The sequence below is a fragment of the Zootoca vivipara genome, chromosome 17 (assembly GCF_963506605.1).
Source record: "Zootoca vivipara chromosome 17, rZooViv1.1, whole genome shotgun sequence".
Taxonomy (NCBI): Eukaryota; Metazoa; Chordata; class Lepidosauria; order Squamata; family Lacertidae; genus Zootoca; species Zootoca vivipara.
In genome coordinates, this window is record NC_083292.1 from 384,961 (window position 1) to 398,186 (window position 13,226).

Genomic DNA, 13,226 nt, shown 5'->3' on the forward strand with positions numbered 1-13,226 from the left:
ACTGGCTGCTGGATCCGGTCCTGGCTGTGGCCAAACAGGTGCCCCTGGAGAAGCCCACAACAGGACCTGAGGGAGGGCAGTGTTTCTGGGCAACGTACAAGGAACTTTCTGGGGTGGGGGGAAATCTGTGCTGGCTTTGCGTCAGGAGGGATTTTTTAAAAGAAAAAAGACTCAGGGTTGCAGTCACGACTCTCTTTGCATCTTTGTCAGGCAATCCGCAGCCCGTGGCATGAAAATGTGTTCTTCTGCATTTGCGGATCTGTCTTGCTACACTCCACTGTCTTTGCACAATCTCCGTATCATCCCAGCTCAGCCCTTATTAATACACCGCCTGCCAACACAGCGTGTGATGTTACCGCTTGTTCTCCAGCAGGTATTTTGCAACTTGGGGCTGAATAGTCAAGGCAGATCAAACACTGCTGGATGCAAATGCTGTAGAAGGGAGAAAAGGTTTGGGGCTGCAAGGAAGGAGGCTTCGCTCAGAAACAGGGAACAAGTGAGATATAGAAACTGACCAGTAGAGCAGATTGAAGTCATCTTTTTAAAAATAAAATAAAATCCTTTGTTTGGGGAGAGGATGATGCTTTGCTCTTTGCTCTCCTGCTCAGTTAGGATTAAGATTGCATTTAGTCCTCTCCTTATTCCTCCCTGCTCACACAAAAGGCATCCTGACAAAGCAAAGCCCTAAATCAATTAGAGTGGCATAGATTCTCACATGCAAGCACCAGAAATCCCTCAGATATGAAAGGACAAATATTGTTTTAAACCTTCAGTGACTGCCAAATCCCCGTGCGTCATGCCAATCAGAGATAGCTGCCTGAAAGAAGAAAGGTGGTCTACATTCATCCTTTGTTATTTGAACAAGCTGGACCTGCACATGGGTGTAGCCAGAGGGGCCGGGGGCGGGCAGCTGACCCCCCCTGATCAAGTAAATAAATAAAAATACTTAACGAACTGACCAATCACACTGCAGATAGATTGTTTCTGCTCCCCTAACAAAAGTCCTGGTTTTGCAGCAAGTGTAGATGTTCAGGATTCTCCTCTGCCCCCCCCCCCGCCCCTGCTCTGGTTTTCTGCCCCTTCCCTGAATCAGCATCCTGTGGCCACTAATATGCACAGTCCTCACTGGGCTGTTTAGAATCCTTGCCCTCCCCCGCCTCCACCAAATCTGCTGTTTTACTCTCACTTTTTTTGTACCTATGCAAACCTTGGGGCTGCTCCAAGCCCACTGATACTTCCTTCTCTTGTATAGATGTGCAAAAAGTCATGGCGCTCCAAGACTGGAATTGGAAATACAGAGAATGGCCATAGCAAGCTACGAATCTCGGGACCAGGGAGTGAAACCAGATTCCTCCAGTTTTTAACAGCCCAAAGCTGCCCCTCTTGCTAGGATGTGCCTTTCCAAGGACGGGGGAATGCATGTGCTACTCTAAAAATAAATGTGTACATTGGAGAATCTGTATGAGAGGGGAGACAGCAAAGCATCATGCCATATGCAGGGACAGAGCACCCCAGGGAGGCCTTTCAAGATTCTACATTGCGGCTGCTTTGGGGGGGGAGGTCTGGGGCTTTAATTCTTGATCTTCCTAAGCAGGTGAGGAAGAAACAGGCTTCCCTCCTTAGCTGGGGACCTAAATCCTTTGCACAGTTGCAGTTCAAACCTGGCTTCTGTTTTCTGCATCAGCACCACCCAGCTCCCTTGATGAAAGTGACAAGGGAGGCGTAGCTCTGAGGGATGGAGGCTGTCTGTGGTCCCAGCGCTCACTCTTGGCCAGGCAGGCCTCTAGCTGAGCATCCCAGCTCTTCATTTTAATTAGGATGGAACAGGAAAAATAGCTCATTCCCCAGGGAAGTAAAGATGGATCAGCCTCTCTCTGGGGAGATTTAACGGGGCAGCAGTACTCTCCAGCCCCCTCCCCTGCCAACACTTGCAAGGACTTCTGCTTTTTCAATCTGGCATGTCAAAACGCAGCCTAGCTGGTCAGCACATGATCTCAAAAAAGAGAGAGAGAAAGAAAGAAACCAGAAGGGCAAGGAGACAACACCTTTCAGCTGCTTTCTGGCCTCTCAGGAGCAAAGAGGGCAAAACAACAATGAAAAGCAGGTGGATGGGCAGTGGAGGAGACAGGCTCCAGAAACTTACTTCTTCTGGTAAACTGAGAACCACCTGCCAAGCCCCTCTCCTTCACCCTCAGGCATTGGCTCCATGTCACCCCCACAAGAGGTGATAGGATAGAAGCTGATAAAATTATGCCTGGCATGGAGAAGGTGGACGGAGGAAAGTTTTTCTCCCTCTCAGATAACACTGGAACTCAGAGACATCCAATGAAGCTGAAAGCTGGAATATTCAGGACAGTTAAAAGAATGGACTTCCTCATGCAGCACAGAGAAATGTGGAACTTCCTCCCACAGGTCACTAACTTAGATGACCTTAAAAGAGAATTAGACAAATTCATGTAGGATGAAGCTACCAAGGGTTCCTAGCCAGGATGGCTCTGCTCTCTCTCTCCACAGTCAGAGGCAGGGATGCTTCTGAATGCCACTTGATGGAAGTTTCATGAGGGGAGAGGGGCAGTTGGGCTCAGCATCTGGTTGGCCCCTGTGAGAACAGGATGCTGGACTAGGTGGGGCCTTGGCCTGATCCACCAGGCTCTTCTCATGCTCTTACAAGTTCTTTGTTGTGCTTCCTGCCTCTCTGCATCTCACTATTCCTCTTGTCCTCTTTCTCTCTGTCTAGAATACAGAAGGGAATAATAATAATAATAATAATAATAATAATAATAATAATAATAATAATAATTTATTACCCGTGTTTCTCATAAAATAAGACACCATCTTATATTTATTTTACTCAAGAAAATAAGCCTATGGCTTATTTTCGGGGGGTGTCTTATTTTATTTATTTATTTATTTTAATTACCGGTAAGTTGCTGCTGCTGCTCAAGCGCTGACAAAGCGCCCAGCAGCACGCGCCGCATGGAGCCCCGAGCCAGCAGGACCCGCTGAAGTGCCGACAAAGCGCCCTGCAGCGCTGCGCAGAGCGCCCCGAGCTGCAGGAGGAGGAGGATTCATGGCCCCGCGGAAGCGCCGACAAAGCGCCCAGCAGCGCCACGCGGAGCACCCCGAGCCAGCGGGACCCAGCAGTGCTCTGTAGCACTTTGAATCCTCCTCCTCCTCCTGCGGCTCGGGGCGCTCTGTGCGGCGCTGCTCGGGGCTCCACGCGGCATGTGCTGCTGGGTGTTTTGGCGAGGCCCTCCAGAACGGCACTTAGCACTACGGCTTATTTTCGGGGAATGTCTTATATTTTTTCAATGCATGAAAATCGTGCCATGGCTTATTTTATAGGCACGTCTTATTTTATGAGAAACACGGTATTTATACCCCGCCCATCTGGCTGGGTTTCCCCCGCCACTCTGGGCGGCTTCCAACAGAAAAATAAAATAAAATAATAAATTAAACATTAAAAGCCTCTCTAAACAAGGCTGCCTTCAGATGTCTTCTAAAAATCTGGTAGCTGTTTTTCTCTTTGACATCTGATGGGAGGGTGTTCCACAGGGCGGGCGCCACCATCGAGAAGGCCCTCTGCCTTGTTCCCTGTTACTTGGCTTCTCGCAGTGAGGGAACCGCCAGAAGGCCCTCGGTACTGGACCTCAGTGTCCGAGCAGAACAATGGGGGTGGAGACACTCCTTCAGGGATACTGGACCGAGGCCATTTAGGGCTTTAAAGGTCAGCACCAACACTTTGAATTGTGCTTGGAAACGTACTGGGAGCCAATGTAGATCTTTGAAGGCTGGTGTTATGTGGTCTTGGCGGCTGCTTCCAGTCACCAGTCTAGCTGCCGCATTCTGGATTAGTTGTAGTTTCCAGGTCAACTTCAAAGGTAGCCCCGTGTAGAACGCATTGCAGTAGTCCAAGTGAGTGATAGCTAGAGCATGCACCACTCTGGCGAGATAGTCTGCAGGCAGGTAGGGTCTCAGCCTGCGTACCAGATGGAGCTGATAAAAAGCTGCCCTGGACACAGAATTGACCTGCGCCTCCATGGACAGCTGTGAGTCCAAAATGACTCCCAGGCTGCGCACCTGGTCCTTCAGGGACACAGTTACTCCATTCAGGACCAGGGAGTCCTCCACACCTGCCCGTCTCCTGTGCCCCCCAAAACAGTACTTCTGTCTTGTCAGGATTCAACCTCAATCTCTTAGCCACCATCCATCCTCCAACCGCCTCCAGGTACTCACACAGGACCTTCACCGCCTTCACTGGTTCTGATTTGAAAGAGAGGTAGAGCTGGGTATCTTCCGCATACTGATGAACACCCAGCCCAAACCCCCTGATGATCTCTCCCAGCAGCTGCATGTAGATGTTAAAAAGCATGGGGGAGAGGACGGAAACCTGAGGCACCCCACAAGTGAGAGCCCAGGGGTCTGAACACTCATCCCCCCACTACCACTTTCTGAACATGGCCCAGGAGGAAGGAGCGGAACCACTGTATGACAGTGACCCCAGCTCTCAACCCCTCTAGACGGTCCAGAAGGATGTTATGGTCGATGGTGTCAAAAGCCGCTGAGAGATCCAGCAGGACCAGGAAACAGCTCTCACCTTTGTCCCTAGTCTGCCAGAGATCATCAACCAGCGCAACCAAGGCGGTTTCAGTCCCATGATGAGGCCTGAATCCTGACTGGAAGGGATCCAAATGGTCCGCTTCTTCCAGGCGTGCCTGCAGTTGTTCAGCAACCACTTGCTCAATCACCTTGCACAAGAATGGAAGATTTGAGACTGGGCAATAGTTGGCCATATTGGCCGCATCTAAAGATGGTTTTTAAAGAAGTGGTTTAATAACCGCCTCTTTTAGCGGGTCTGGGAAGGCTCCCTCACAGAGAGAAGCATTCACCAACCCACAAAGCCCATTGCCCAGCCCTTCCCGGCTAGCTTTTATAAGCCAGGATGGGCAAGGATCAAGGAGACAGGTGGTTGGTTTCACTCGTCCAAGCATCCTGTCCACATCCTCGGAGGTAACAGATTGGAATTGATCCCACGCAGCTTGACTAGACAGATCTCTAGCACTCCCCTGCTCTGGCCCTGCTCCCACGGTGGAGTCTACCTCTTCCCGAATCTGAGCGACTTTATCTGCAAAAAACTTTGCAAAATCGTTGCAGGAGATCATGTGGCCCGTACTGGGCCCCGATGTAGCAGGTGGTTCCACTAAACTGTGAACCACCTGAAAGAGTCTCCTGCTGCTGTTTTCTGCAGATGCAATAGAGGCAGTGAAGAAAGTTTTCTTCGCCGTCGCTACTGCCACTTGGTAGGCTCTACACTGAGCTCTAACCCATGTCTGGTCAGATTCAGAATGAGTTATCCGCCACCGACACTCTAGCCATCTCAGCAATTGTTTCATTGCCCTCAGATCTGTGGAAAACCATGGGGCTATCCGGGCTCCATGCAATCGGAGAGGGCACTTCGGAGCCAGACAGTCACTAGCCCTAGTTAACTCCACATTCCAGTGGGCCACCAGGGAATCGGCTGAAAGGCCATCAACATGGAATAAAGCATCTCCTACCACTCTCTGGAAACCATTTGGATCCATTAAGTGGTGGGGGCGGACCATCCGAATAGGTCCCACCTCCCTGCAGAGGGGAAGGGTCGCGGAGAAGTCCAGTTGCACCAGGTAGTGATCTGACCATGGCACTTCGTTACTTTCGCTTTTAGATCACCAACATCCATAGAGGTGAACACCAGGTCCAAGGCATGTCTGCGGCTATGAGTTGGGCCAGACTTATTCAGGGACAGCCCCATGGAAGCCATGCTTTCCATGAAGTCCCAAGCAGCACCTTTGTAAGGTCGTGTCGGCACGGATATTAAAATCCCCTAGGACCACCAAACTAGGTGTCTCCAGGAGAACATCCGCCGTGACCTGAAGCAGCTCAGGCAGGGAATCCTTGGTACAGCGGGGAGGTCGGTACACCAAAAGGAATCCTGTACTGCCCCTATTGCCCAACTTCCAGAACATGCACTCAGAGAACTGGGTCTTCCCAATAGGACACCTGGTGCAAACTAATGACTTCCTAAAAAAATTACTGCAACCCCCCCTCCCCGCCCACAAGGCCTGGGTTGCTGTGCGTAAGAGAAACCTGGTGGACAAGCAGCAGCAAGAACAGGCCCATCTGCTTCATCCAACCAAGTCTCCGTTACACATGCCAGGTCAAGTCCTCCATCCACGATCAAGTCATGGATGGCAGTGGTCTTATGAATCATTGACCTGGCATTGCACAGCCTGATCGAATCAGAGGGGGGCCCAGTCTGGCAGAGGGAGAAGGTGGGGGGTTGTGCATGCAAACAATGGCTGTCCTTCTGTTCCTCTTCAAGCTTTTGAGAAAGGTCACTGCTATGAGCCGTACATCCAGAATGGGAACTTCACCTCCTCTGATCCCACCTACAACCTTGGGACCATTGTGGAGTTCACCTGTGAACCTGGCCACTCTCTGGAGCAAGGACCAGCCATCATTGAGTGCATCAACATCAGGGAGCCCTACTGGAATGACACTGAGCCACTGTGCAAAGGTGAGAGGAAAGAGCGGGAGAGCTCTGCACTGCAGGGCTTCAACTCACCGGTTCTTGGGGGGTGTTTTTTCACAAACGCATGTACACTTTTTCTTGCTTGCTTTCTGTTTTGCACCAGGATGAAAATGGACATGACAGTGGTTGCAGGGGGCAATTCACACAGGGGCCTTTTGTTATTTCTGCATGTTTGCTAGGCATATTTATAGCCTAGCCTTCATCACAGTAGATCTCAGGGTGGGGTACAATGTGATAGACTAAAAATGGCATAAAGTCAGCTGAGCAGCCAACATGGGTCATCTAGCCATCACTCTTGGGCCCCTTTCCCACCCCCACCCCCCAAAGCAGAAGGACCAACCACCAGGGTAGGCAGCTGCTGTGCAATGTGCGCGTCATGTATCGATTCACCCCTCTCCTTACAATTTGCAAAATAATAATAATGTACAAAACTACAGGGATTGGAGAGTTGGTGATATTATTTGTACCCTAGCCAATGTATCCATGGTTTTCCTTCTTCCCGTTTTACCCTCATAACAACTCTGTGAGGTAGGTAAGGCTGAGACTGTCTGGTCTCCCAGGTCTCAGTCCAGCACCACCTCTGCTTCTTGTGCTGCTCCCAGGTGGCCTTTCTGTCCTTTGCCCAGAACAAGCCGCCCTCTGCTTCACTCACCTCACAGCAGCCGGGTCCCACCAAGGCCTGCCATTACCTGTTGGTTCCCCAGGAGCAGATCTCATCCTCAGCAGAGGCTGAGCAGACTCCACGTCCAACTCCTTAGCAAACGACAGCAGAGGCGGCTCAGATCTGGCCTTCCCAAGTGGCTCTGAGCTGCATTCTGACCATTTAATGCCGGCCTCTCTTGATGTTGCAGCAATGTGCGGAGGGGAGCTCTCCACCGGAGCAGGGGTGATCCTTTCCCCCAACTGGCCGGAGCCCTACGCTGAGGGCGAGGACTGTGTCTGGAGGGTGCACGTCGGAGAGGAGAAGCGCATTTTCCTGGACATCCAGTTGTGAGTAGTTTTCCTACTTGTTGGACTGGGTGCCTCTCTCAGCTGTGTGCATTGCTCCATTGAGGGGATTCATCATACAGCCTGACACTTGTTCACTATGCATTTGAACACTTCTTTATCATTTTGAGTCAAAATGGCAGAATGGACCTTTCAAAGCTGCACTAATTTTAACCACTGCCATTATCTTTTGAATAATTTTAAATACTTGCTTTTGACATGTTGATGTTTTATATTATATTTTTGTAAACCACTTAGAGGCTTTTTCTACAGTCAAGCAATATATAAATATTGTTTAGTAAATAATAAAATAAATGATCTCTAGCCAGTTCCTTGGTGAAAGTGCAGTTGGACTAGATAACACCCAGGGTCCGTTCTGACCTTACAGTTCTATATGATAAAGGTAAGCAGGCAAGGAAAGGAAAGGGATACAGACATTCTCTGTGATGCAGCCAAACCTCCTGCTCAGACCCTATAGAGCATCCTCCACACAATGGATAGGGATGCTCAGGCCCAGGCTACCTGACTGATGGCTTTGCCATATGCTAAGATCCTCAGGTGAGCACCTTCTCTCTCTGGTCCCATTCACATCAGAGGCACAGCTGGGGATGACCCAAGAGAGCCCTTTCGGTGGCTGCTCCTGAATTGTGGATGGCCAGAGTCCAATTGTCAGTCCAGTAGGGTGTTTATTTAGGCGTTGCAAGGCCAGTGCAACACAAGCTCAGCCAGCAAGGAGTTGAGAGGTGGCACCACAAATATAACAAAAGCACAAACATGTATATACTTACAAGCAAAGGGAAGCAAAGCGGAAGTTAGTATGGCAGGACTTCCATCTTCCAGCTTATACTGGTTTAATCACAAGGCATCACAGCTTTCTTATCTTTCCCTCCTTCCTTTGCCCTCAGCAGTCATAACAACAGCTCTTGCATGTGTCTCATTCTGTCCTTCTCAGATGCTTCGGCCACAATCACAACCTTCACATTCCAACCTTCAACTTTTTCAGCCTTTTTCACACACATTTCAAATTTTAATTCTATTTTTCCTATAATTTCTATGACACTAAAAACATTTAAAACCAGCTGAAAACATTTCAATGCATCTCAACCATCTAAGCACATTTAATGTTGAATGCTCACATACTGTACATGCCACAATCAAACTGTCAGGATGCTGTCAGTGATAAAGACAAGGAAAAGTTCCTTGCAGTCCTTTTTTATTTTAATCTTTACAGAGAGAGGCTATAGACCCCAGCCTCTTGGATAATGGCGTTGTCCCGAGTGAATCTCCACTCCCCTTCACTCCCACTTCCTCATTGGTCATCATCTCCTCTACGGGGGCTGCTACATGCCCTCTGTCTTTGAGCTCTTTGCTCTCCTACTTTTAAGGCTCACTGGGTTCTTGGTGATGGAGGGTCTGGAATGCTTTCTAATGACAGTGTGTCAGAAGGATGTTGCTCTGTCTCTCCTGTGATTTCCCAGTTTCCCCCCTCATCTGCCTCTGAGCTTCTACCTCCTTTAAACCCCTGTTGTAAATCCACACTGTCTTCCTCTTCCTCCTCCCTGGAAAGGTCAGGATGGGGAGGCCGTCTCCACCACTCCTCCTCTGCCCAGTCCCTGACACAAACCGGCTCTCTCTTAAATAAGATCATCTGATGGGCAGGAGACAGGCCTGTAGGCTCAAGCCGAGATGTCGGGGACCAAGCTGTTGTCTCCCCTGCCCCCTCTTGCCAGGACCCACACTAATGAGCAAGTCCCCTAAGGCATCTGATTCTTCCCCTCCACATATGAAAGCCTCCCTCCCCATGTTGAGGGTGGAGAGAGAGGGAGATGTCTGGCAATGGAGGATAAAGCAGGGGAGCAAGTCAGGGGAACAGAGAGATGGTTGAGATTAGCCAGGGAAGATCCAGGTGCAAATACCCTCTCAAGCCAGGAAAGCAAATCTCAGGCTCTCAGTCTAGACTTCCCTACAGAATCATTGGGGTGCTTAAAAACGGAATTGCCAGTATATGCCTGCTGCTATGGTCTTTTGTGGGGGGGGGAAGGGGAGGAGAGGAAGATGAGGCAGCAGACTAGAAACTGATGGAGAAAACAAATATCTCTGAGCATGCACAGAATGCCGCCAAGTAGCTACTGTACAGCAGGCAACCCACATCTGATAATAGGGCAGACAGCCTAGATTCATACGGAGCAGCTCCTTTAGCATCAGCCGCTCTCCTCCCTCTGACTTGCTTAAAGGGATCAGAGAGAAATTCCCCTGGCAAAAGCCGCTTTGCGGTTTAGGCAAGAGCTAGTTCCACAACTTACTTTACCCCTTGAGCTCGCTGATGGCTTTGTAAATACCCACCTTCCATTTATTTAAGCCTGATGGGTCTTTGTCTTCCAATAAATCCACATGCCTTAGATCCACATCTAACACCAAGCTGAGATTTCTGACTGCAGCGTGGAGGCAAACAGAGGGCCTCTGCGCCAGGGAGGGCCTGGCAGACCAACGCCGGCACAGCTGCCTCCCTGGCCCAGAAGCAGACTCAGGGCATGGCGGGCAGCTCCCCCCCCCCCACAGGGCACTGAGCAGAGGAGGATCATCATCATCCCTATATTGATATGAGTATCTACTGAGAAGATCCATAAAAAGCAACTGCACCAAAAGGAATTATTGTGAAAATAAGAAACATTTAGTGGGCGTTGTCCTTGCCCAGCGTTGTCCTTGCACAGGGCACCATATTACCAGAGTCTGGCCCTGACTGGCCAGTGATTCCTATTCCTCTAGGTACAGAGACAGACAACCAGATATTTTCCTATGCCCTCCTAACATTCAACAGAGAGGTAAATGGGTGGGGAAAGGCCCCAGCCCACCCCCAGCCATGAAGGTCCACCCCTCTCACTGCAGGCTTATTGGGAGGAAGAAATGGGGAAACAATTATGGAGACTGCCCTGAATTTCATAGAGGAAGGGTGGGATCTAACTATGATTCAAATGTTAATAAGTTAAACATGTAACAGGAGGCCCAATTTATTTGTGTATTTCTGAGCGAAGCTGCCATTTAGGAATATTCATCCGACGACTGCATTTTATCCTTGGGAATCAGTTGCTGGAGATGAAGGCACCCCAGAGTTGGGGGGGGGGGCTCCAGATGGGGGCTTAGTATCACAAACAGGTCACATAGATAATTGCAAAAGAGCTGCCAGCAACAGCATGGGTTTGTCTGTCTGTCTGCTTGTTTGTTGTAAATAATGCATTGGATTTGTCATGGATAGGGAAAATCTGGATTAAGGAATGGGGGGGGGATACAGGGTCTCGTTTTTATACCAGTGATGTCATGTGGACACTGTGGAAAAGTTGCCAGTGTGAGCTGCAGGCTTTCCACCTCTGGAAGCAGCACCTGGAGATTTCAAGGGGACCAAAGGGGCTTCCCAGTTCAAGACTGCAGGCCTTTTGCTTATTTAACATGCAATATTGAGCCCGTCCTCTGAAGAGTCTGCAACTGCTACAACAGCCTGGCAACCACATCTCAATGGTGGCTCCCAGCTACAGTCAAAGGGCAGCAGGTCCACTTGCCCTGCCCCTGCAAGGGTGCCTTCTTGGCATTGCACTTCGAGCCAATAACATGCCAGTTGCTGGCTTTGGGGTTTTGAATTTCACAGCTCTGCAGGTCACAAACAGTAGTGGATGGCAGGTGTGTGGGCGGCAGCAGCAGCAGCAGCAGCACAACCCTTTCTGGCTGACCTGTGATTTGAGACTAAGAAGAGGGCAATTTACATCCAAAGAGGAAGCTTGAAGGAAGATCCCACCCACCCTTCCCTCTCCAAATCTTTGGTCAGCCTTCTAATCCAGAGTAGGTCCTTTTCCAGGCTGCAGAGTCTGTTCGTCATATTTGGCGCAGTCCTCAGAGGCAGAAGGCTTTTGCTCTCTGTGTGAACCCATTAGAGTTGTGCTTTCCTCAGCTCTTAGGAGAAAAGAAGGGGCTGTGTGTACTCAGAGTTACCAAGCATAAATGTCACCATGAAAACAGTGTTTTGACAGGAAGCTACGATTTACTATAAAATGTCAGCTTTCCAGTGGGATTATCCAAGTGGCTTCCAAAGAAAACTTTAATCAAATTCCCAGCTGAGCTGGCACACAGCCAAGGATGAGGAGGGAGCCTCAGCAGCTGTATGGGCTGAGGAAGGGAGTGGGGGCCGACCTGAGCAAGGCAGAAATCCATGCAAGGGAGACAGAATCATAGACTTGTAGAGTTGGAAGGTACCCCAAATGTCATCTAGTCCAGCCCCCTGAAATTCAGGAATCATAGCTAAAGAGTCTCCAACAGATGCCCATCCAATGAGGAAGGGTCCAGCAGCTTCCAAGGTAGCCTGTTCCACAGCCGAGCATCTCTAACCGTCAGAATGTTATTCCTAATGTTTCATCAGAACCTCCTTTCTTATCATTTGAATCCATTGGTTCCTGTTCTTGCTTCTGGAGCAGTAGAAAACAAAGCTTGCTCATCTTCCATGTGAAAGCCCTTGGGATATTTTGAGATCGTCACATCAAGTGACTTCCAAGTGCTCTCTCTTCTGATGTGGAACAGCTCAGTTTGGTGCAATTTACATCTTAGACCAGGGGTAGCCAACATGGTTCTCAAATGTTCTTGGGATTCCTATTCTCATCAGCCCCAGTGGCACCTGGGATTATGGGAGTTGTAGTCCAGCAACATCTGGAGGGCACCACTTTGCCTACCCATGTCTTAGATGGTGCTCTGCTAGTCCCACAGGGGACTTTTTAATGCAGCTTCTGCATCTCTCCTTCACCCCTCACCCATCTCCTGCCACCACTATCAGGACCTTAACATTATTAAACAGAACTGAGAACCCTGTGGCCTTCTGGAAGTCGCAATCTAGTGTGCAGAGACATTAGCAGGTGGGGATAACTGTGGGTGCTTTGGGCTGCTGCTGATTCCTACTGCTAAAGACACAAGAACCTGGCAGGGGTCTCTTTTCTGGCTGGCTGGCTGGCAGACTGGTGTTTCTCCTTGACTCCACCTGCTCCCACACCCAAATATTTGCCATCTACTCTGGGTTGAAGGGGAAAGTTTGAATTTATTGAAGAGCAGCACCCTCTGCTGGCCAATAGAAGCTCTGTTACTGTGTTGAATTTAGAAGTGAGACCAGTGAGGGGTTACCAGCTCCTGATATTGTCCCATCTGCTCGCTATGCAGAGATTCATTGACCTTCATGCCATGAGCTTTGCTTGCCACTCCTGTTCTTCTCCTCCTCCTCCTCCTCCTCCTCCTCCTCCTCCTCCTCCTCCTCCTCCTCCTCCTCCTCCTCCTCTCTCTTCTTCTTCTTCTTCTTCTTCTTCTTCTTCTTCTTCTTCTTCTTCTTCTTCTTCTTCTTCTTCTTCTTCTTCTTCTCATTCTTTTTATTGGTTTCTTTAGACATACATTCATCCTATTGCATTGTAACAACTTGATTTTCCTGTAAATTAAATATATATTTCTAAAACATAGTGCAAGAATAAAACAACAGAATACATACTTACTTATTTATTTGATATTTGTAACCCATTTGCATCTGACTTCTTTTAAAGGCACAGGAACATCTGGGTTTGTTTTGCTCTGTGCTTTATTTTCCCATGCCCTCGGGGAACAGTCTTGCTTTGCATTTTGGATTTCATCATTTTGAAAGCCATGCTCC

At 49.2% G+C, this 13,226-nt stretch overlaps 1 protein-coding gene across 1 annotated transcript in view; it reads left to right on the forward strand.

Annotated features, from left to right (window-relative positions):
* Window positions 1–13,226, forward strand: part of SEZ6L (seizure related 6 homolog like) — a 103,440-nt gene that overhangs the window by 75,760 nt on the left and 14,454 nt on the right. Inside the window, exons 8-9 of the mRNA XM_035099185.2 lie at window positions 6,362–6,556; window positions 7,423–7,561. Of these exons, the coding sequence (XP_034955076.1) occupies window positions 6,362–6,556; window positions 7,423–7,561 (334 nt within the window). The remainder of the gene's footprint in view (window positions 1–6,361; window positions 6,557–7,422; window positions 7,562–13,226) is intronic.